The 24,522-nt window shown below is 44.2% G+C and overlaps 1 protein-coding gene across 7 annotated transcripts in view; it reads left to right on the plus strand.

Moving 5' to 3' along the window:
* celf4 (CUGBP, Elav-like family member 4) overlaps positions 1-24,522 on the plus strand; it is a 1,152,430-nt gene that overhangs the window by 961,506 nt on the left and 166,402 nt on the right. For all 7 annotated transcript variants that reach the window (XM_055632378.1, XM_055632399.1, XM_055632405.1 and 4 more), the window contains exon 6: positions 3,025-3,168. In XM_055632378.1, the coding sequence (XP_055488353.1) occupies positions 3,025-3,168 (144 nt within the window). The remainder of the gene's footprint in view (positions 1-3,024; positions 3,169-24,522) is intronic.

Raw genomic sequence — 24,522 nt, forward strand, 5'->3', positions numbered from 1 at the left:
AACCAAAGATCAATTTCTGACTGTCATTTCTCCAGGATTCCTAGCATGACACATTCTGCACATCCTACGATCTCCCGGTTGCCAAACATTTGAACTCCCCTTCCCATTGCCACACTGACCTTTCTGTCCTGGGCCTCCTCCACTCTCAGAGTGAGGCCACACCCAAATTGGAGGAACAGCACCTCGTATCTTGCTTGAGCAGCTTGCAACACAGCGGTGTGAATGTTGATTTCTCTCATTTCAAGTAACCCCTGTGTCCCCACCCTTGTGTCCTACCAGTTCCACTGTTCACATCCCTGTTCCCCTCTCATTATCACTTCCTTCCCAGCTAACAATGGGCCATTATGGGCTCCACCTTTCCTTGGTCAAACATTCCTTGGACATTCACGGTGGCGCAGCAGTAGAGTTGCTGCCTTACAGCGAATGCAGAGCCAGAGACCCGGGTGCGATCCCGATTACGGGCGCTGTCTGTACGGGGTTTGTACGTTCTACCCGTGACCTGCATGGGTTTCCTCCGAGATCGCCAGTTTCCTCTCACATTCCAAAGACATACAGGTTTGTAGGTTAATTGGCTTGGTAAATGTAAAAATTGGCCCTTAAGGGTGGAGGATAGTTAATGTGCGGGGATCGCTGGTCGGCGCGGACCCGGTGGGCCAAAGGGCCTGTTTCTGTGCTGTAACTCTCTACTAAACTAAACTGCGGTTGACCCTGATTTGTTCTGGCCTTTTCCTACCTCCAGTTCCCCCTCCCCATTACCTTTGGTCTGAAGAAGGGTTCTAACCCAAAACGTTACCCATCCTTTTTCTCTAGAGATGCTGCCTGACCTGCTGAGCTACTCCAGCACTTTATGTCTAATATCGGTATAAACCAGTATCTGCAGGTACTTCCTACACATCCTGCATATCCTTCACTGTTCTTCTGCATACATGCTAAGTTATCCCACACCGATATTTCTTTCCATTGAGTCATATAGCATGAAAATAGCTACGTTAGCAAACATGTTCCCATCATTTCCCCCCGATTCTCTCACATGCACAATAAGGCCAAATTAGTTGGTAAATGACCTACCAATCTGCATGTCTTATGCCCCTGTCCCACTTAGGAAACCTGAACGGAAACCTCTGGAGACTTTGCGCCCCACCCAAGGTTTCCGTGTGGTTCCCGGAGGTTGCAGGTGGTTGCCGAAGGTTGTAGGTAGTGGAAGCAGGTAGGGAGACTGACAAAACCCTCCGGGAACCGCACAGAAACCTTGGGTGGGGCGCAAAGTCTCCAGAGGTTTCCGCTCAGGTTTCCTAAGTGGGACAGGGGCATTAGGGACCTGGCAGGAAACTGTTGCTCTCAGAGGAAGCACACACATGGTCACAGAAAGAATGTGCAGAAGACTGAACCTGGGACACTGGAGATGTGAAGCAGCACTTGCTCCTTGGGCTGCCTGAAACTTGCAGGTACTCAAAACTTCTGCACTTAGGGCCGCATAGCAGAGCTGCTGCCCCATAGCTCTAGAGACCCGAGCTCGGTCCCGAACTTGGTGCCGTCTGTGTGGAGCCTTTGCACATTCTTCCTGTGACCGCATGGGATTCCTCCAGGTGTTCCAGTTCCTCTCACATTCAAAAGATGTGTGGGTTTGTAAGTTAATTGGCTTCTGTAAATTACCCCTAGTGTGTGGGAATAGATGCAAAAGTGGGATAGTGTAGAACTAGTGTGAACGGGTGATCGATGATCTGCATGGACTCAATGAGCCAAACTGCGTGTATCCATGTGTATCTTTCTTTCAATCAATTTAATTGATCAATTTAATCAATCTTTATAGCTCCCCACCCCTTATTCCCATGAGTAACAGGTTTTGAAATCCAAGTTGGGCAATACTATAGGTCTTATCATTTTAATTCAACATGCGCTATTTCCCAAATGTCGGCAACAACTCCTCATCTTTGTACCTCAATTAAAAAGAAAGTATTTGCCTCAATCTCGGATTCCTGGCTGATATATGGATTTTATATTGGTTTACCTCCAGCTTCATATAATGAATACATTTCACCATTGCTTAGAAGGAAAATTATTTGAATGTTTAAAATAGATTTCAATTAAATCCCTATGGTCAAATTACTGAGTCAGAGCCATACTTAGTGCTATTTCATTGACCATGTCATATTCTGCTTTTCCAATCCTCTGCTTCAGTCTGAACCCACTGTATAATTGTCCCAGCAAATAACTGTCTTGGTTAATTACAAAGCTAAAGCATTGATTTGTGCACCATTTAGAAGAATTAATTGTGTTCTACGCTCTTTGTGGAACCATCAAAATTCCAGGTCATGGTGGCAGGAAAAGGAAACAAATTTTCACCTGGTTCTGTAAACAGAAGTGATTTCTTTCATTGCCGCTAGCGACAACCTAGGCACTAATAAATTAGCCCCAGAGTAATTGTAGTGTGAAATGGGATTGTTTGGGGAAGGCACTGTGGCAGCAGGAGTTTTAAAAGACTATGAGCTAGGATGTGTTACGGTCCAGATAATCTGACTGTGCTGATAACAGATGAAGCTCAGAAAAATATATAAACTGCCACATGTTTATATTCTCCATTATTGTCAAAAACATGTTTTCCACAAATTGAATTCTAAACATTGCAAGTCAAAGCCAGAAACAGTAAGAATTTTTTTTAAATGCTGAGAAATTATAGGGTCACTGCTTGCAACCTCCATTGATTCATTAGGGATGGCATGGTGGTGGAGCGGTAGAGTTGCTGCCTTACAGCGCCAAAGACCCAGGTTCGATCCTGACCTCGGGTACTGTCTGTTGGGTTTGTACATTTTCCCAGTGACCTTGGTTATCTCCGAATGGTCCAGGTTCCTCCCACGCTCCAAAGATGGGCAGGTTTGTAGGTTAATTGGCATCGGTAAGAATTGCAAACTATCCCTCGTGCGTAGGATGGTGCTAGTGGGCGGCGCAGACTTGGTGGGCCGAAAGACCTGTTTCCACGCTGTATCTCTAAAGCTAAAAACTAAGCAATTTATTTCTTCTTTCCAGGGGGCGTCTTCAAGCCTGGTGGTAAAATTTGCAGATACTGACAAGGAACGTACAATGCGCCGCATGCAGCAAATGGCAGGGCAGATGGGGATGTTCAACCCAATGGCCATCCAGTTCGGTGCATATGGTGCTTATGCTCAAGCGGTAAGTGAGGCTCCAACTTCATTAAAGAAGCAAAAGGCAATTCCTCAAACACCCTTGCACATGGTTGCTGGCTGTCGAAGAGGGAAAGTGCTTATCTTTGTCCAGAAAATTGAATTAGAACAGGAATAATTCATAATTTCAGTAAAGTGTTACTAATGTGAAAATCTATAATTATTACAGTAATTATGTATTAATATAACCATGATAGTTATATTACCATATATGTAACAGATGTGTCATATATTCATACATCTATATTACATCTATATAGTTTTTCTAAATTTTAGATATTCTAGGAAGTGTACCAATGCATCTGAATGGTACATTTCTGTAATCTTTGCTTCCCAAACACACATATTCTGGCTATTTGAAGCAATGCTGTTGTTATAGTAACACTGTTGTACAAGATGTTTAACAGTGCTTTATGTAGACATGGTGTCGATGCTTAGTGGCATGATTACATTGTTAATCCAACCAGCTCAACTAATGATTTTAAATGAAAACCTCAGATAACATTTTGAAAATCTCACTGTAATAGCTTGCATTTCTTCAGAAGATATAAACCAGTGCTTCATGCCTGGGACCACTGTCTCTCTGATTTTGCAAACTGGACTAGCTTGTAGCTTGGTGAGAAATCCATTGATTTAAATGTTTTCTTGATGCTCATGCTGATTAATCCACATCTATTGGGTATGCCACTTGTGTTAAGATTGGAGTATCTAATGGTAGCAGATATTAAAAAACCTGGAGTTGCACTTGAATTGAGAACATAATGCCCCTGTCCCACTTAGGAAACCTGAACGGAAACCTCTGGAGACTTTGCGCCCCACCCAAGGTTTCCGTGCGGTTCCCGGAGGTTGCAGGTGGTTGCCGGTGGTTGCAGGTAGTGGAAGTGGTAGGGAGACTGACAAAAACCTCCGGGAACCTCCAGGAACCGCACAGAAACCTTGGGTGGGGGGCAAAGTCTCCAGAGGTTTCCGTTCAGGTTTCCTAAGTGGGACAGGGACATTACAGAATAGAAGGAGAAAACAATATGGTCCATTGAAGTTACTAGGCAGTCAATATTTTCATCTCATTGTCATACAGTATAGAAATAGGCTCCTTGGCCGAACTCATCCATGCTGACTAAGATGCCCCATCACAGCTATTCCTGTCAGCTCACATTTGGCCCATATCTCTCAAAGTTTATTTGCAGCACTTCTTAAGTAGAGGCACAATATTTGCCATCCTCCAGTCATCTGGCACCTCGCCCACGTCATATGATGATTCATATATACCAGCCATGACTCCTACAATGTCATCTCCAGCTTCCCACTGTATCCATGGATGTATCTGATTAGGCCCGGGAGAGTTATCTGCCCCCATATGCCTTAGGACGCCCAGCATCTGTCTGTCCTCTAACTCAATTGCAGTTTCCTCATTCTCTCACCATGTTCCATGATTCCTTTGTGTCCACCAAAAGTGACATTGAGTACATATTGGAACAGGACAAGGGGTTAGGAGAGTCGGATAGATCTTCTCAAGACTAGATTTGGCAGATGACCATCTATTAGATATATGTGTAGGAAGGAACTGCTGATGCTGGTTTAAACTTAAAATAGACACAAAATGCTGGAGTAAATCAGCGGGACAGGCAGGATCTCTGGAGAGAAGGAATGAGTGACGTTTCGGTAAGTGTAGGTAAGATCAATAAGACATACTTTATTGATCTTACCTACATCATATGAGGAACGAGCTTGGCTCAGATCACAGATCAGCTTATGAAGATCAAACCATAGAACATAGAGAAATTCAGAGGAAGACTACTGGGAAAATAGGGGAAAACAAAAACAAAATAAATTATCTTTGCAGCCTACCAGTTAGGGTTGCCAACTTTCTCACTCCCAAATAAGGGACAAAAGGTTAAAATAAGGGACAAATTCCTGACGGCAATTCATTGACTGACTCGGCCGTGGCTGGGTGAATGATGAGTTGGCCTGGGTGCTGAACTGCACTTAAAGCCCAGCCGGCGGGCCAGTTGAGGATTCTTGGCCTGGGTGCCAGACTTTGCATGCAGCGTCGCGCGCAAAGTCCGGCACCCCATCCAACCGATGATTGGCCATGAGAAGGAGGGGCGGTGGTGTCGGTGGTAAGCGAAAGTCCGCGGGTCGGACAGCTGGCCGAGCTGCCGACCGACGGGGCCATGGGCGAGGTGCTGCTGCTGCACTTCATGGGCTGCACTATGTCGGGACAGGTGAGGCTTGATTCGGACGCGGCGCTCCGACCCGACAGTCCCCTCAATCCAAGTAGTAGCAGTCAAATACGGGACAGTGGTCCCGTATATGGGACAAATCAATTTAGCCCAATATGCGGGATGTCCAGGCTAATACAGGACAGTTGGCAACCCTACTTCCAGTTGAGTAGGTTTTTGAAATGGCCATTGAACTTTTCAGGCACCATTGCTTTGTTATTCTTGGCTCACTGAATCTATTTAATCTGCGTCTCTGATGAACTGCACATAGTGATCAAGCATGCCTGCAGGCTTGGAGCACTAGAGCACTAGAGCACTCCACTGGGCTCAGAGAAGCCTTTCATCTCATAGCTCGGCAACACCGGGTGACTGCCTCCCAAACCAGTGATCTCATTGGACTGGAATTTGTAGTCAGCGGGCAAACCACTCAGTTCATCGTTGTCCTCAAGAAGATGTTCCTCGCAAAGACGTAGTAACTTCTGTGATCTGAATCTTTCATAGTCTGATGCCTGCAACATCACCAGAATGGCTGGTGTGTTTAGCAACAGTAAAGATAATGCACATCCAAATAACTTTTTTTCAATCTCTAAAGAGCGCTAAACAAAGATTGAAATGTACAAATGTGATTAAGGTTAAAGGTAAAAATTGAAAATAGACTTAAAAAATATATATTTAAAACATAATAATAATTGTGCAATAATAATAATAATGACAATAAAAGATATTATTATTATTATTATATCATACATTGAAATCATTATCTGAGGAAATTTCATGCCACGTGCACAGGATTATGTTTTATTGGCAACCCTATGAAAAATATTACTAAGAAATCACACAATAAAGCATTAAAAATATGCAAGGGTCAAGTGTTTTATTGTCATATGCACCAAAATGGAACAATGAAATTCTTACTTGCAGCAGCACACCAGCTTTGCAAACACAGTACTCAATAGATAATATAATAAAGAAACATAAAAAAAGAAGTTCAATAAATTAAAAAAAACTATATTGTGCAAAAACAATACAGCTCGAACTCCCTACTGCAATTGTTCAGAGTTTAGCTGGAGTTAATGGTGTTCAATGGTCTGATGTTACTGGGAAGAAGCTGTTCCTGAACCGGGAAGTTAAAACATGAGCCTAGACATTTCCATGCAGTTAAATTGTTGTGTTAGAAGGGCTTTATAGTGAGATGGTAACTCTCATTTTAGTTATTGCCTCAGTTCTAAACTTCAGTTGCACCCCAGGCTTATGTCTAAGAAAAATCTGACTGCCCTCCACATATTTTCAAGTTTAGAAAAATGCTATCAGGTGCTGTCATCTAAGGATGTGTTTTAGTGAGGGGACGGGTTTGTCAGGATAGTCGGCATTAGTACACACAGGTTAGACTGTGCTATGGTCAAAAGGAGTAGATGGGATCATTGAAGACTGGAATAATGGGTGGTTAAAGGAAGGCATTGCAAATGCTAATGGTGCTGCTTGGTTTGGGAATGAACTGCAATCCACGAGGGATGTATGGTAAGTCGGAAGGTTTGGGAGGTTGGAGTGTGAGAAAGGAATGAGGACGTGATTTAGGTCTCACTTTATAATTGTCACCGAGCTACAGTGAAAAGTTTTGTTTTGTACTCAGGTACAATGGATAGAGCAAAGGGGAAGGCACAGAGTGGAGAATACACTTCTCAGTATTGTAGTACATAATTTCTACAAAGTCCAATGTCCATAACGGGGTAGAGATGAATTGAACAGTACCCTACTTATGTGATAGATGATGAAAAGAGGGGGATGAATTGGAACCTGGTGTTGATGGAAGTTGGGGTAGGTTTGAGGATCAGTCCAGTTGAAGCAGATGGTTGGATGAGGATATTGTGGATCGGAGCCTTGTGATATTGGAGGATCATAGCCTGGTTGAATATGAGGCAAGTGTTCAGATATGGACATGATGTAAATGAAAGGCTGTTGGAGGGGTGAAGGTGCGGGTCAGTTGCAGGGGAATTGGGGTTTGGAGGTAATGAGTAGTTGGAGATGGGGCGTCATTGTAGAACACCAACATCTCAGTCTATTGCTGTGCTGTAATGAGTCGAGTCGTACACACGTCAAGATACCACACCTATTTATTAAAGTACACTTACAGCATTGGTCTGCAGGACATTACAGTAACTAGCAGCTACTCAGACTGAATTACGTAAGCAAGCATAGAAACATAGAAATTAGGTGCAGGAGTAGGCCATTCGGCCCTTCGAGCCTGCACCGCCATTCAATATGATCATGGCTGATCATCCAACTCAGTATCCCGTACCTGCCTTCTCTCCATACCCCCTGATCCCCTTAGCCACAAGGGCCACATCTAACTCCCTCTTAAATATAACCAATGAACTGGCTATAAGCAAGCTCTTGGTAATATAAATCACCTACTAGGCAGAGCTACTACTAACAAACACTACAATTGGTTAGTAGGAAATTTCCAATCTACATCTTCCCTTGGAGAAACAAAATAAAGCACAGATACATGGAAACATGGTGGCTCAACAATACAGTAGCCTGAAATGTTAATAACGCATATGGGAAAGTATAAAATGGTTACACAAAATCACCGTATCTAATGAGTGGCCTGCTGTCCTGTCCGGCACGTGTGCGGTACGAATCCGTTTCTCCGTTTTATTTTTCAATTAAAAAACATGACCTTCATCCCAACGAGTCCGCACCGACCAGCAATCGCCAGTACACTAGTTTTAGCCTTCATGCTGCAGATAATTTACACAAGCCAATTATCCTACAAACTTGCACATCTTTGGAATTTGGGAGGAAACTGAAGCTCCCAGAGAAAACCCACATGGTCACAGGGAGAATGTTCAAACTGCATGTAGACAGCACCTAATGTCAGGATCAAACCCAGGTCACTGGCACTGTAAGGCATCAACTCTACCACTGTGCCACTGTGCTGCCATCTCTTAAAGTGTAATCAGGTATTGTCTTTCTGCCTACTGGTTAGCACGCAACAAAAGCTTTTCCTGTACTTGTGACAAGAACCGAACTAAACTAAACCCACCCAAGCCTCTTGGTAGACGTCCGGTGTTGGTCCTCAGGTCAATGCTTCTCAGCCTCCTGGATTCAGCTGTCCATAGACCTCTGGTTGCAGCAAAGCCATCAATCTATCAAACACTGGAACATCAGGTAGACACAAACAGTTGGAGTAACTCAGCGGGACAGACAGCATCTCTAGAGAGAAGGAATGGGTGATGTTTCAGGTCGTGACTTTCTTCAGTGATGTATGTGAATACTCTGTAACATATATGTTGTCAAAGATAATGGGTAATGTAACTTCAGATTCCTTGGATGAAAAACAGTGCAAGTGCGGCTAATGCCCCTGAACGGAAACCTCTGGAGACTTTGCGCCCCACCCAAGGTTTCCGTGCGGTTTCCGTGCGGTTCCCGGAGGTTTCTGGCAATCTCCCTACCTGCTTCCACTACCTACAACCTCCGGCAACCACCTGCAACCTCCGGGAACTGCACGGAAACCTTGGGTGAGGCGCAAAGTCTCCAGAGGTTTCCGGTCAGGTTTCCTAAGTGGGACAGGGGCATAATAGAGACACTATAACCATATAACCATATAACAATTACAGCACGGAAACAGGCCATCTCGACCCTTCTAGTCCGTGCCGAACACGTATTCTCCCCTAGTCCCATACACCTGCACTCGGACCATAACCCTCCATTCCTTTCCCGTCCATATAACTATCCAATTTATTTTTAAATTATAAAAACGAACCTGCCTCCACCACCTTCACTTGAAGCTCATTCCGCACAGCCACCACTCTCTGAGTAAAGAAGTTCCCCCTCATGTTTCCCCTAAACTTCTGTCCCTTAATTCTCAAGTCATGTCCCCTTGTTTGAATCTTCCCTACTTTCAGTGGGAAAAGCTTATCCACGTCAACTCTGTCTATCCCTCTCATCATTTTAAAGACCTCTATCAAGTCCCCCCTTAACCTTCTGCGCTCCAAAGAATAAAGCCCTAACTTGTTCAACCTTTCTCTGTAACTTAGTTGCTGAAACCCAGGCAACATTCTAGTAAATCTCCTCTGTACTCTCTCTATTTTGTTGACATCCTTCCTATAATTAGGCGACCAAAATTGTACACTGTACTCCAGAATTGGCCTCACCAATGCCTTGTACAATTTTAACATTACATCCCAACTATAATAAATTGTCGACTAAGACTTTGGGAATTGTTTAAGGGAAGGGATTGTGCAGGGCAATTAATACTTACAAAATGTTACCATACTTTGTCTATGTACTCATTGGTTGGCACTGATACTAAGCAGCAAAATTGCACCACTGCATGTCAACATCTGATGATCTGTATATGCACAGATGCAGGAGGATTGGGGTGTAACACTGCTCAACAACTTTTTGTATGCTTTATTGCATAAACTTTACCCCATAGCTTATTTAAGGATGGAATCAATGGATTGGCACAGATAATGTTGAGCCTTGTTTTCCAGGACTGTATTTCACAAATGTAGAATGGTGACTGCAGCTTGGTTCACTAAACTTCCCATCTATAAATTCCCAAATACAACTAATTTGACATTATATGTTCAATAATGGATGGAATAACTAGTTATGTTATGTTCAGCATACCTGAAAGAATAATGTTAAAAGCTGTTTTACACGGTATTTGTTTTTGAGTAAATGCCACAGCAACATAGTTTTCCACCAGAATGATTGAACAAGAGTGGATTAAACAATGGTGAATAGAAACTGTGCTAAATCAGAATTTTAAACTTTGATACTTTGAATAATAACAAATCCATTCCCTTTACTAGAATATTCAAAATCCAACTTTGTTTCTAATTAATAATTCCGTTTAATACTTTATTATCACATGTACCGAGGTACAGTGAAAAGCTTTTGTTGCATGCTAACCAGTCAGTGGAAAGACAATACATGATAACAATAGAGCCATTTACAGTGTTTAGATACACGATTAGGGAGTAATGTTGTGTAAGGTAAAGCGCATAAAGTCTGATCAAAGACAGTTTGAAGGTCACCAATGAGGTAGATAGTAGTTCAGGACTATTCCCTCATTGCGGTCCGATGATTCAGTTGCCTGATAACAGCTGGGAAGAAATGGTCCCTGAATTCGGGTTATTTTCGGGAATGTTTATTTCCAAATCAAAAATATTTCTGCAAGTCATAGTGTGCAGAGGGTAGAGTATATCTCTGCTAAATGTTCCACTTAGTGCAATCCTTCAAAATCACGTGATCAAAACGTTTTCAGTAATTGGTGGTATCAAAGTGGCAGCAGAAATCACGTTCTTCCAGACAATGAAATACCATCAGCTTTATTCATTGCTAATGTTACGGTATCTTCTGCATCTTATTCTGTGCAATTCTTAAATCTGAAGTTCAGTATCCTGTTTGTTTACACGGGCAGTATTTGGGAATTGAAGCATGTGACACCAACAGAGACACTAATTATTACTAGTACAGCAACTACAATAACTCTAGTGTAGTGAGCATGGATCAGTTGTCATGCTTTAGACGCCACCTAGTGAGTCTGCTGCCCAAGACATTGTTTTCATTCCGTAACACATAATATGCTGGACACAAAACTAAACGTGTGGAATAGTTGGGTAGTCAATCGGCACCTCAAGAATCAAGAGTCAAAGGTGCTTTATTGTCATATAGCAATGTTACAACATTTTGAGATTTAAAAAATCAAGTCTGCAATTTATCCCATCAGATAAAGCATAAAATAAAGTTTAATTTGACACTTAATTCACTTTCATATCTTCAGTATTAAAAAAGTTATGGCCATTTTCATACTCGGAAATTAGCATCTTGTTCCCTATTGCTTTTCCATTGACTTAACACAATAGCTGTGATCAAGGACAGTCAAAAGCCCATAACTTTCTTAAAAATTAAGAGAACTGAAAGAAATTTTCAGTTATTATAGATTGAAGCATTCTGAAATAAATATGAAACAATCCTACCTGGATGATCTGAAATTAAAGCTTCTTTTTTGTGTGTATGACTGTAGAAACAACATTTCGTTTGAACCTCAATGGGGTTCAAATGACAAATAAATTGTATTGTATTGTATTGTAATTAGTTAGTTACCTAATTGTAGCTAATTACAACATTCAATTACTAGATCTAAACATCTATCCATTTCTTAAGAAAAGATTAACATTTTTAAATAGCTTATGTGTCCCAATAACATTCACACAAGAATTCACAATATAACGTGATTTTTAAATCTCATTGTCATGAATTTATAGGCCAAATGGAAGGAATTTAATGTTTAATTCCCGCAAATTAATGGACATTTTAATCATCTTGCGAGTGGGTTTTTGTGGAATGCGATCGATTGGAACATTGCGGTTTGCGGTGAATTTGAATCCCATATCAGCAGGAAAAACACTGCCGGTTCGTATGGGACCATAATCACATTTTCGCCAATGAAATTTTGATTAAAGTCATCCTAAGAAGCAAGTTTATATGTAAAATAAACGACTTACCTTATGTTTTGTCCCCTACATAAGATCCGTCCTGTTGTCAGCATTGACGGCGTTAGAAGTCGTTTTTTAATTTGACTTCAGCGATTAAATTGTCCTGCGATTTTTTTTATATTTATTTTTTTTAAACTTCCGAGAATGCAAGTCGGAACAATTTCTCAGCATCAGCTAGCAGCCCGAGAAAATATCTTGGACAGGCAGGAGAAAACGGCACCCCCCCCCCCCCCCCCCCCCTTCAAAGGCGCCAAAGTCGCGCACACGGCCAGTGGCAGAACTGCAACGCGGCTGAAGGTAAGTATTGTAACATACCTATGTCATATGTCCCAGATAGAACAATGAAATTCTTACTTGCAGCAGCACAACAGAATATGTAAACATAGTACACTGTAAACAACACAATAAACGAGAAAAACAAGTTCAGTGTGTGCCTTCTGTTAATGAATTTTAAAATGATAATTGCAATTTTTTAAAGAAATTCATTTCAATTGCACCTTGAAGGGCAAACATGTTGCCCTACAGCTTGCATTTGAAAACTTATTACATTATTACATTCATAATCCATCATCACATGAGCATGTCTATCAGTATATAAACGACAGCGGGTACCAAAGCGGAATGCATCTGATTAATAGATGAATATTTCACCTGAACTTCAAGAAAAAAACATGGTGAATTCTGGACTTCTAAAGTCAGAGGGAGAGTGTACTATTAACATGCAACAGATCACTCAAACAGCTGGAAGTGTAAAGGAAGCTTTGTGTTTTAGCTTTGAATTTATTTTGATTTGATGGATTTTGGCCCTGAGAACGTTGAACCAAATGTCCAGTTTTAGGATTCAAAGATAGTAAGGAGCAAAATAAACAAAATCATAAATGTATGAAATCCACATGAACACACACAGAGTTGTGAATCTGTGGAATTCTCTGCTTCAGAGGGCGGTTCTATGGATACTTTCAAGAGAAAGCTAGATAGGGCTCTTGAAGATAGCGAAGTCAGGGGATATATGGAGAAGGCAGGAACGGGGTACTGATTGTGGATGATCAGCCATGATCACATTGAATGGCGGTGCTGGCTTAAGGGCTGAATTGCCTACTCCTGCACTTATTGTCTATTGTCATAACTACATTATACAATCCACATGATTCACACTAGGGGGGCACAGTGGTGGCGCAAGTCGCAGCCTAACGGCGGCAGAGATCCTGACTATGGGTGCTATCTGTAAGGTGTTTGTACATTCTCCCTGTAACTGCATGGGTTTTCTCTGGCTACTCTTATTTACACTCACATTCCAAAGACATACAGGTTTGTAGGTTAATTGGCTTCTGTAAATTGTCCCTAGCGTGTAGGATAGAACTAGTGCACAAGTGATTGTAGTCGGCACGGACTTGTTGGCCTGAATGTCCAGTTTCCACGCTGTATCTGTAAATTAAATTAAACTAAAATAAGAACATGAAGAACATCAGTTTAAAATATTATGTATTTTAAATGGTTGTGTCTGCTTTTAGCAACAGAATAATTTGACAGCAACAATAGCAGATGGAATACAAAATCTGATTTTAAATGCTCTAAGATTAGGTGCAATTGGAACCCAATGCACCAGAACTCAGAATTAATCTCCAGGACCACTCATTCCTGCTATCTACTCATCTTCATCACATCCACAGAGATTTTATCTTTAAATATGCAGTATATTTACATATTTCATATAGATTTTACTCGTACAGCAAGGCACAAAACCATCAATCTGATGGACAGTAATACCTGTACAAGATTGCTAGCTATGTATCTCTGTGACATTCTAGAGCTATATGGATCTGGGCTCAGCCTTCCACTGAGGTAGATACAAAATGCTGGAGTAACTCAGGAGCTAGTCAAAAATGCTGGAGAAACTCAGCGGGTGAAGCAGCATCTATGGAACGAAGGAATGGGTGACGTTTCGGGTCGAAACTCTTCTTCAGAACTGATGTGGGGGTGGAGGGGGCGGGAAGAAGAAAGGAAGAGGTGGAGACAGTGGGCTGTGGGAGAGCTGGGAAAGGGAGGGGGAAGAGGGAGAAGGCAAGGACTACCTAAAATTGGAGGTCAATGTTCATACCGCTGGAGTTGTAACTACCCAAGCAAAATATGAGGTGCTGCTCCTCCAATTTGCGGTGGTGTTCACTCTGGCCATGGAGGAGGCCCTGGTCAGAAAGGTCAGATTCGGAATGGGAGGGGTAGTTGAAGTGCTGAGCTACCGGGAGATCAGGTTGGTTAATGCGAAGTGTTGGGCAAAGCGATCGCCAAGCCTACGCTTGGTCTCACCGATGTAGAGCAGCTGACACCTAGAGCAGTGGATGCAATAGATGAGGTTGGAGGAGGTGCAGGTGAACCTCTGCCTCACCTGGAAAGACTGCTTGGGTCCTTGGATGGAGTCGAGGGGGGAGGTAAAGTAACAAGTGTAGCGTTTCCTTGCAGTTGCAAGGAAAAGTACCAGGGGAGGGGGTGGTTTGGGTGGGAAGGGACGAATTGACCAGGGTGTTATGGAGGGAGCGGTCTCTGCGGCGAGCCGAAAGGGGAGGAGATGGGAAGGTGAGAAATAAGTCAGGAGATCAGGCAGCATCTCTGGGTGAAATAGATAACTGATGCTTCGAGTTGGGACCCTTCATCAGACTGATTGTGTGGGGGGTAGGGACTGGAACCAAGAAAAGCCAGGACAAATCAGGCTAGCAACAGATGACCTCAGGCAAGGAGGTTCCCTGATAGGCCAACTGGTGCGTAGAGACAGGTGTGAGCCCAAGAGAGATACATAGTTGTGAACTGTGGAGCTGGTTTGTGGACTTTTAGTGGGAGGGAAGATGAGGGAGAGGGAGAGGGAGGTGTTGGGTGAAGTTACCTAAAATTGGAGAATTAGAATTCAACATTCATACCGCTGGGTTGTAAGCTACCCAAGTGAAATATGAGGAGCTGTTCCTCCATTTTGTGTATGGCCTTGCTCTGGCAATGGAGGAGGCACAGGACAGGAAGATCGGTTTGGGAATGGGACAGGGAGTTAAAGTGGTCAGCAACTGGGAGATCCAGTAGGCCTTGGCAGGCTTAGCACAAGTATTCAGCTGAGTCTATGCTTTGTCTCGCCAATGTACAGGAGCCCACAATGGGAACCTTCCGATTAAGAGACTGATGTGCAGTATGCAGCCTAGACTCGACTGTGCACACGGTTCTTGGCATAATTATCTTATCTGGTGATGACCAGCCAGTCAATGACTTTCACAGACATTCAAAATTATTCAGGAGTAATGTAGTTAAGATGTTTAAATGTCAGAACATGCAAATGCGCACAAACACTAAATGCATATACACTATTAAATCAAAATTTAAAAACCTGCTTTCTCCCTTCATCTAATTTCTTTCATACATGCAACACCAGGGCTGGTGTTTGATGTCCAAAGATTTCAGCCTGTACAGTTCGATGTACAGTTCGATGGAGTAGGTCCAAGTGAACTGCAACAAAGCTCGGTCCCACATTCTTTCAATTCTTATGCAATTTTGACCTTAACTTCACTCTGCTGCTTAGTTGAAAACCTGAGGCAAAGAACAAAGCTTAGTGCCATATGAATCTAAAGACTGTTCCTTGATGCGGGAGCTGAATGAAAACTAGAGATCAAGTATCGACCCAACCGTGGGATAAAAATTATATTGGAGGCCATTTTGTTTCTTCACCCATCATTAATTATATTCTGATTTTATTTCAAGCAAGTCTACTTTAGTCTCTCCTCTGTGACACAAATTAGTGGAACCACATAGTCCATTGACAAGGCTAATTTTGTATCCATTCCTTAGATGTGCAGATCATTGGTAGGCCCACCATTTATCGTCTATCTTTAAACATCATTAAACTGAAGGCTTGCGTCATCATTTCAGAAGAAAGTAAGTCATCGTTCTATTCACATAAGGGCCCAACAAAGTAAGGGCAGCAGATTTATTTATTTACAGTGTGTTGAGAAATCAGATAAGTTATTGCAATAGCCCAGTAGATACAGAGTTACTATTACAGATTTGAGCTCTTATTTTGGATTTATTTGATGAATTCAATATAAATCTATACATAACTAAAACTCTGATCTTGTGCTCTTCTGGTTAGCTTTTTTTTTCTCTTTGCACAAAAATGGTACACGATAGCGCTACGATTTTTCGTCACCTTATTCACCATTCTCCTGTGCTCAAGTACACCAAGTTTTGTCCCAATCGATGGTATAGTCTCAAATTTATTAAGGTTTGGAAATCGTAATAACCGCGCATGCGCAGATTGGTCTCTTCGCCTGTCAGTGACCGGCACGCAGATTGGTCTCCTGTCCTGTCATTCACTGGCGGCGGCCAGCATTGTCCAGCCTTGCACAGCCGCAGCCACACAGCCAGTCAGCCGGAGGGGGACGTCCACAGCAGCCGCGGACCAGAGTCACTGCGGGCCACAGCCAGACCCGCTGCGGGCCACAGCCGCTGCTCTGGGGGAAAGGAGCAGCAACCTCGAGATCCTGGGGAGGTGAGGATGGAGTGTGGGGGGATTGAGGTAAAGGAGGGAATAGGGAGGGAGATGGGGGAAAGTAGGGGAGGTGAGGAGGGAGAGTGGGGGAGGAAAGGGAATAGAGGGAGAGGAGTGAGGGAGGTAGTGAGTGGGGAATAGAGGGAGAGGAGGGATAGTGAAGGGGATAGGGGGAGGTGGGAGGGGGGAGGGGGGAGGGGAGAGAGAGTTATGGAGGGAGTGAGGGAGTGACTGAGTGTAGGGGAAAGGATCGGGAGTGAGAGGTGAGGGAGGGATTGTGGAGGGGAGGAGGAGAGGGGAAAGAAGATGGAACATGAAGAGGAGGGGGGGGGAATGCTGGGGGATGAGGGGAAATGAGCCGCGCCTGTGCTGTTGGTGGCTATGGGTGAGTGGTGGAATATTGCGTTGGGGAACGGGTTGCTTTGGGGGACCAGGTCTCCAGTGTGACAGGGACCCAATGGGTCCCACTTAGTCTAGTATTCCATTAAATATTTCCATCTGTTATCAGGCAACTGAACCATCCTATCACCAACTAGAGAGCAGCCCTGAGCTACCAATTACCTAATTTGGGACCCTCGGATTATCTTTAATCAGAATTTCCCTGGACTTTATTTTGCACTAAACATTATTCCCTTTATCTGTACACTATGGACGGCTCAATTGTAATCATGTATATAATTTCTACTGACTGGGTAGCACACAGTAAAAAGCTTTTCACTGTACACATGACAATATACTAAATTAAATTGAATAGATTGAACTCATGACTTGCATCATTTGTCTAAACCTTTGGATTATAGGTATCTTGTAAATAGCAAAACAATATAACTACTGGGCTAATGTACCCAAGAGTTTTGAAAGGAAGCATGCAGGTACAGCAGGCAGTAAAGAAAGCTAATGGTATGTTGGCCTTCATTGCAAGAGGATTTGAGTTTAGGAGCAAGGAGGTCTGACTGCAGTTGTACAGGGCCCTGGTGAGACCGCACCTGGAGTATTGTGTGCAGTTTTGGTCTCCTAATTTGAGGAAGGACATTATTGCTATTGAGGGAGTGCCACGTAGGTTCACGAGGTTAATTTCCGGGATGGCGGGACTGACATATGATGAAAGAATGCGGCAATTGGGCTTGTATTCACTGGAATTTAGAAGGATGAGAGAGGATCTTATAGAAGCATATAAAATTCTCAAAGGATTGGACAGGCTAGATGCTGGAAAAATGGTCCCGATGTTGGGGGAGTCCAAAATTAGGGGTCACAGTTTAAGAATAAGGGGTAGGCTGTTTAGGACTGAGAGGAGGAAAAACGTTTTCACCCAGAGAGTTGTGAATCCGTGGAATTCGCTGCAACAGAATGCAGTGGAGGCCAATTCACTGGATGTTTTCAAGAGAGAGTTAGACTTAGCTCTTGGGCTAAAGGAATCAAGGGATATGGGGAAAAAGCAGGAATGGGGTACTGATTCTGATGATCAGCTATGATCATATTGAATGGCACAAAGGGACAAATGGCCTACATTTCAATGTTTCCATTGTTCTAATAGAGACTACAACTTAAGTACAGTAAGGGACTGCTACTTTGTTGGCAATGTCACACATAGAATGAGAGAATAAACTGGTAATTGTGTTTTGAGGACGAATAGGGAGATCTTTTTGGCACCCTACCCAATGTGCACATTCAGCCAACATTATTAAGAAAATCTGAACATTAGGCAGATATGGGTAAAAATAATTCTGTGGTATGAATAAAGTGGTATGATTAACCAAATAGCCCTGATAATGGGAAGACGATGGGTCCCCTCTGTGCTGTAACAATCTATCATTCACCTGTAAAGGGCCTGTCCCACGAGCAAGCGATTCCATGCGGCGAGCAGGACACAAAGGGCCGTTCCACCAGCATACGCCTGCATGTGGCAAGCGCAACCAAACCAGAAGCGGGGGCCGCGCGGAGGTCGAGTGAGTGACATATAGTTCGAGCGAAGTCCGCGGGAAGTTCGCGCGTGACGTACGGCGTCGAGGCGGCTGTGGGCCGGCAGGCCAGTGCCGCGCAGAATTTTTGAACACGGTCAGATTTTCGGAGCCCCGCGCGATGTAGGGACCAGCTCCGCACAACTCCATACGGCTCCAGCGATCGAAGTGGGACCGGCCCCGCGAGGCCGTACGGCTCAAGTGACCACGTTAGGTCGCACTTGCCGCATGCAGGCGCATGCTGATGGGCCAGGCCCTTTAGGTCGCGCTTGCCGCATGGAGTTGCATGCTCGTGGGACACGCCCTTTAAGGTAAACACATGATTATTGTGTTTCCAACTGTAACACCTCTGCTCTTCATCCTCAACCATTCTTTGATTTCATTGTCTAATCCTAACTTACCTGACATAAAACAGGCACAAAAAGCTGGAGACACTCAGCGGGTCAGACAACATCTCTGGAGAAAAAGAATATGTAGCATTTTGGGTCGAGATCTATCTTCAGTCATCTTTTTTTGATTTAGCAAAAGAAGCTTAATATTCAGTATATCCACCCTGGAAATTCCACATGTGCATGTTTCCACTCTGTAACATACTGTAACTAGTCAAACTAGCCCAGTGTCAAATAATAATAATAAATTTAATGTTTATAGCGCTTTTCTAAGACTCAAGGTCGCTTTACAATAATAACAGACAATAGCAAATGGAGAAGCGGCGAACAAACAGCGCCAGCGTCCTCTCCGTGCAGCACATAATACAGACATAACAATAATAAAGACAATTAAACATAAAAACATCCCCCCACAATGGTTCCCATTATGAGAGAAGGCACAAAGTCCAATCCCCAACCCCAGTTCACCCATAGTCGGGCCCATTAAGGCCTCCACAGTTGCCTCCATGGAGGCCCGATGTTCCAGGCCGTTCTCGCCGGGTGATGGTGCTCCGGCGTTGGGAGAGTCCTCACAGCGGCATGGAAACCCTGGAACGGCCGCTTCCGTACTGGAGACCGTGGCTTCCGAAGCCGACAAGGTTGCGCCGGATGGAGCTCCACAACTGGTGATCTCGTCGAGAGATCCCAGGCTCCCGATGTAAAGTCAGCACCACCGCCCGCAGCTGGCCGCTCCTCAGACCCGCAGCTCCGCGATGTTTTTTATCGCTGGTCCCAGCATACCGGAGTTCCAGCGCGGCGACCCGGGCAAGGCTTCGCCCGCTCCGCGATAGCGCTCCAGCACCGTGCCGCCGCCGAAGCCGTGGTACTGGGCGGTCCCCGACAGGAAACGCCGCTCCAGACCCGCTGGTAGGCCGCGAGGACAGGTCGAAACTGCAGCCCGGAGAAAAGCTGCCTCTCCGACCAGGTAGGGACCCTGAAGGACAGTTTCCCCCTTCCCCCCCCCCCCCCCCCCCCACATAAAAAAGTTTAGACCTCCAAACAAAACACTTTAACTAACTAAAAATTAAAAAAAAGATGAAGAGACAGACAGCTGCTGGCTGGGCAGCCATGCACAGGACAGCGCCCCGAACCGAAATGGATTGGGGAGAAGAAGGGTTTCCAAATCTGCTGTGCAATATTTAAGGGCTTTTGAGCTGAAGTCAATGCAGGGAACTTTCTAACAGGAGCTCATTCTGAAGTAGCTCCTCGCCACCCTCCACCTTTTTCTAGTTCAAAGCATTTGAGGCAAACTGCAGTTCCCAAGCTAACAAGTTAACCCTTTCCAGGCTAGCCACAGTTCATCACTTGGAGATTAGCTTTGAGCTTTTCCGTGCACGTGATATGCTCAGTAATGTGGAGAGGCTGCTCATTATCCATTCTGCTTGATAAACCAGAGGGCGGTGCAACAGGTTCACAAAACTGAGTTTGCCACGCAGTGATGAAAAGTAAAATCTATCCTATGGCATCTGGCTTGGGCAAAACGTAACTTTGATGTCTGCTAATTTCTTCAAGGCGTGAAACATGTTTTCATTGTCATTCCTTCCATGAAAACCCATCATAGACATCAAAGCTATCACTTGAAAAAGGCTTCATGTAGCATATCGATCAGGAGCCAGAACAAGGAAGCAGCTGCTGCTCGTGTACAGACACTCAGATTCCTTCAACACAAGTGACTGGGAACTCGTACACCCTGCATTAATCTATAAACTGTGGTGCACAGTAATATTTGTCATGCTGCTGCTCTTCAGCCATGTCAGTGGAGATTATTTATTTACTTTTCCTTGGCCTTTTTTGTCGAATGTTTCTCCTCTGCTGCTTCTTCCTCGCTGTTCTTGCGAACACAATCACAATAATACTTTATTAGCCAAGTCTCATTTGCAAAGTCAGTCATACAAAGAAAAAGCAACGGAACACACAAAACACATTTCAACATAAACATCCATCACCGAGACTACTCCACATTCCTCTCTCTGTGATGGAAGGCGAAAAAAAGTTAAATCTCCTCCCTTTGCTCTCCCGCAGTCGGGGGGCCTCGAGTCCTCCGTTGACGGGATGATCTTGACTCCCGTAGCCCGTGGCGGGCCCTCCTCGTCGAGGCCATCTGCTTCTGCATCGGGGGGAATATCAGCTCTCCCACGCCGGTGGATCGAACCTCGCGTCAGCAGGTCGGGCAGCATCTCTGGAGAAAAGTTTCTGCCTCGCCCCTCCATACTTCTCTTTACACTAGCTATCCTCCCTATGCAGTCTCAGTCCTGATGCAGTGTCGCGACTAATGTACCGACAATTCCTCTCCCCCTCATAGATGCTGAGTTCCATGACCTATTTTTATTCCTTTCCAGATTCCAGCATCTGCAGTCTCTTGTGTTCCTTTGTCTTGTTTGAATCAAGTGCCTAGATTGAACCAAGAATCCATCTTAAGTCATTCCTCCCAATCTTTGTTATGATGAAAGAGAACATTTGAGTAGTTTAGTTTATTATTGTTCCGTGTATCGAGGTAGAGTGAAAAGCTTTTGTTGCGTACTAACCAGTCAGTGGAAAGACGATACTTGATTACATTTGAGCCATCCAATCTGTATAGAAACATGATAAAAGGCAGTAAAGTCCGATATCTAAAATCCAGATTGTCCAAGGGTCTCCAATGAGGTAGACAGTAGCTCAGGACTGCTCTCTAGTTGCGGGTAGGATGGTTCACTTGCCTGATAACAGCTGGGAAGAAACTGTCCCTGAATCTGGAGGTGTGCGTTTTCATTCTTCTATACCTTTTGCCCGAAGGGAGAGGGGAGTAGAGGGAGTGGGTAGGGTGTGACTCGTCCTTGATTATGCTGGTAGTTCTGCCGAAGCAGCATGAGGTGTAGATGGAGTCAATGGGAGGGAGGCTGGTATGTACGACAGACTGGGCTGCGTCCACAATATGCTACATTCCCTTGGGGGAGTCAATCAAGAACAAATCTGTCATCACACAATACTTAAACAAGTACCAATGTAATCAGGAATGGAAACACTGTTAAATTGTGCAGCAGCAAAATTTGGATTTTTTTTCCCATTGTGTTTTGCTCCACTCTAAGGTGTATTGATTAGGTAAGCATTCAGGATATGCAGTGTAAGGACAATCTAGAGGATGGATTGTGGCTCAAAAGTGTTTTACATGAATGATAGCTGCAGGTGTTGGATTTACAAAATGAAGAAACAGGGTTGTAATTACAAAACAAAAATACAAACTGGCAAAATCTCAAAAGTAAAGTTAGAGAAGTGTAATCAAGTGTTTAATTGCTCTGGTTTCAAGAATTAATTTCCTTAACAACATAAACATAAAAAATAAATTCAAGCAGAAAAGTCTGATGAATTAATACAGACACAAAATGCTGGAGTATCTCTGCAGGTCAGGCAGCATCACTGGATAATATCGATAGCTGACGTTATGGGTTGGGATCCTTCTTCAGTCTGATTGTGGTGGAGTGCGTTGGGGGGTAGAGAAAGGAGGAGAAGAGGTGGGGGCAAGATAAAGCCTGGAAAGTGATAGATGGATACAGGTGAGGGGGGGGAGGGGGGGGTGGTTGGTAGGTAGATGATTGAACAGAGATCAAAAGACAAATAGTGTGAGATAAGGATAGAAAAAGTGTGTAGCCAGAGGAAGGAATATTGGTGGAAGGGGAAAATAGGTTTAAATCCATGTGGGAAGAGAGGAGGAAGAAAGGGGTAGGGGGATTCATAGGTTAGTTATTTGAAACTGGGGAATTCAATGTCCATACTGTTAGGTTGTAATCTACCCACATAGAAGGTGACGAGCTGATCCTCCAGTTAGCATGTGGCCTCACTCCGGCAACAGATGAGGCTCCGGACAGAAAGGTCAGTACGGGAATGGGAAGGGGAGGTAAAATGGTTATGAAATGGGAGGTCCAGAGATAGATAGATAGATATGCCATTTATTGTCACTATACATGTACAATGAAATTGAAAGCTGCTCGTACTCAGTGCATACATATAATTTAGTACAAAAAACAAGAAACAGAAAAACAAAAACAGAAGGGAGAAGGGGGGGGAGGGATAGGTGCACAATTCTGCGGCGCTATATACATATATACAGATGGAAGTCCGGGTGTTGGGCTGTGAAGTCAGTGCATGTGTGAATTTGAATTAAGAGTAGTTATAATTTTCGGAAAACAACTATTCCTGAGTCTATTTGTCCTGGATTTGATGCACCTATAGCGCCTTCCAGAGGGCAGTAGGTCGAACAGTCCAAACGCAGGATGGGAGCTGTCTTTGATGATATTCTTTGCCCTGCTAAGGCAGCGGGAGGTGTAGATATCCATGCAGAAATGGGAGATCCAGCAAGCCTTGTCAGACCATACTCAAGTTTTCGGTCAAATGGTCACCTAGTCTACATGTGGTGTATGCAAATTAGGCCACTTTGGGAACATTGAATGCAGCAGAAAAGGTTGGAGGAGGTGCATGTGAACCTCCATTTCTCCTGGAAGGGCCGTAGGTGGCCCTGAATGGAAATGAGCAAGAATACATAATACAGATTTTACATCTCCTGCGGTTGCAGAGGAAAGTACCTGGGGAGGAGATGGTTTGGGTGGGAAGAGGTGAGTGAACCAAGGAGTTTCAGAGGGAACTGTCTTTGCAGAAGGAGGAAAGGGATGGGGATGGGAAGATCTGACTGGACGTGGGATCACGTTGAAGATGGTAGAAATCTCAGAGAATGATGTTTTGAATGCGGAGGTTGGTGGGGTAAAAGGTAAGGACCAGGGGAATTGTATCCTTGTTCCATCTAGGAAGAGGGGGAGTGAGAACAGAACTGCAGGACAGAGAGGAGATGCAGACGAGGGATCCATCTATGGCAGAAAGGGTAAAACACATTCACTACCGAACGAGGACATCTCCGATAATCTAGACTGGAAAGCCTCACTTTGGAGCAGATGCAGCAGATGGAGAAATAGGCACAGAAAAGTTAGGGTGGGAGGAGGTCTAATCCAGATAACTGTGGGAGTCGGTGGGTCTGTAGTAGATGTTAGTCGATAGTCTGCCCACTATGATGTCCACAGGGAAGTGGAGAGAGGTATCAGAAATAGTTTCTGTGAATTGGAGGGCAGGGTGGAAGTTTGTTATAAAGTTAATAAAATCAATTTGTTCTGCACGGGTGCAGGAGGCAACTCTGTGCAGTTATCGATGTTGGGGAGAAAGGTTTAGGGGGTGGTGCCTGTGTACATTTGGAACAAGGATGGAGATGTAAAGGAAGGAAGATAAAAGCAGGCAATGTGGGGTTGGGGAACTAGAAGGTTGGAAGCTGTGGAAGGGAGATTGCCAGAGATGATGATATCAATCGTCTGGGAGTTGATGGCCTGGCGTTCGACGGTGGAGTTATGGTCAAGGGGTAGGTAAGAGGAGATACCTGAGAGCTGGCATTTGACCTCAGCCCGATAAAGGTCAGCGCATGCCAAACAACCACGGCTCCTCCATTGCTGGCGGGTTTGATAACAATGTTGGGATCACGGCTGAGTGAGCAGACGGCTGCGCCTTCAGAGGTGGTTAGATTGGCGTGGATAAGGGGAGTGGAGAAGTCAAGATGGTTGATAATGTTGCACCAGCTGTTGGATATTAAAATGTTCAGAGAGGGTAGAGGATAATTCAGTGGGGTGGCAAGGTGGCGCAGTGGTAGAGTTGCTGCCTTCCAGTATCAGAGACCCAGGTTTGATCCTGACTATGG

The sequence above is a fragment of the Leucoraja erinacea genome, chromosome 1 (assembly GCF_028641065.1).
Source record: "Leucoraja erinacea ecotype New England chromosome 1, Leri_hhj_1, whole genome shotgun sequence".
NCBI classification, from domain to species: Eukaryota; Metazoa; Chordata; class Chondrichthyes; order Rajiformes; family Rajidae; genus Leucoraja; species Leucoraja erinaceus.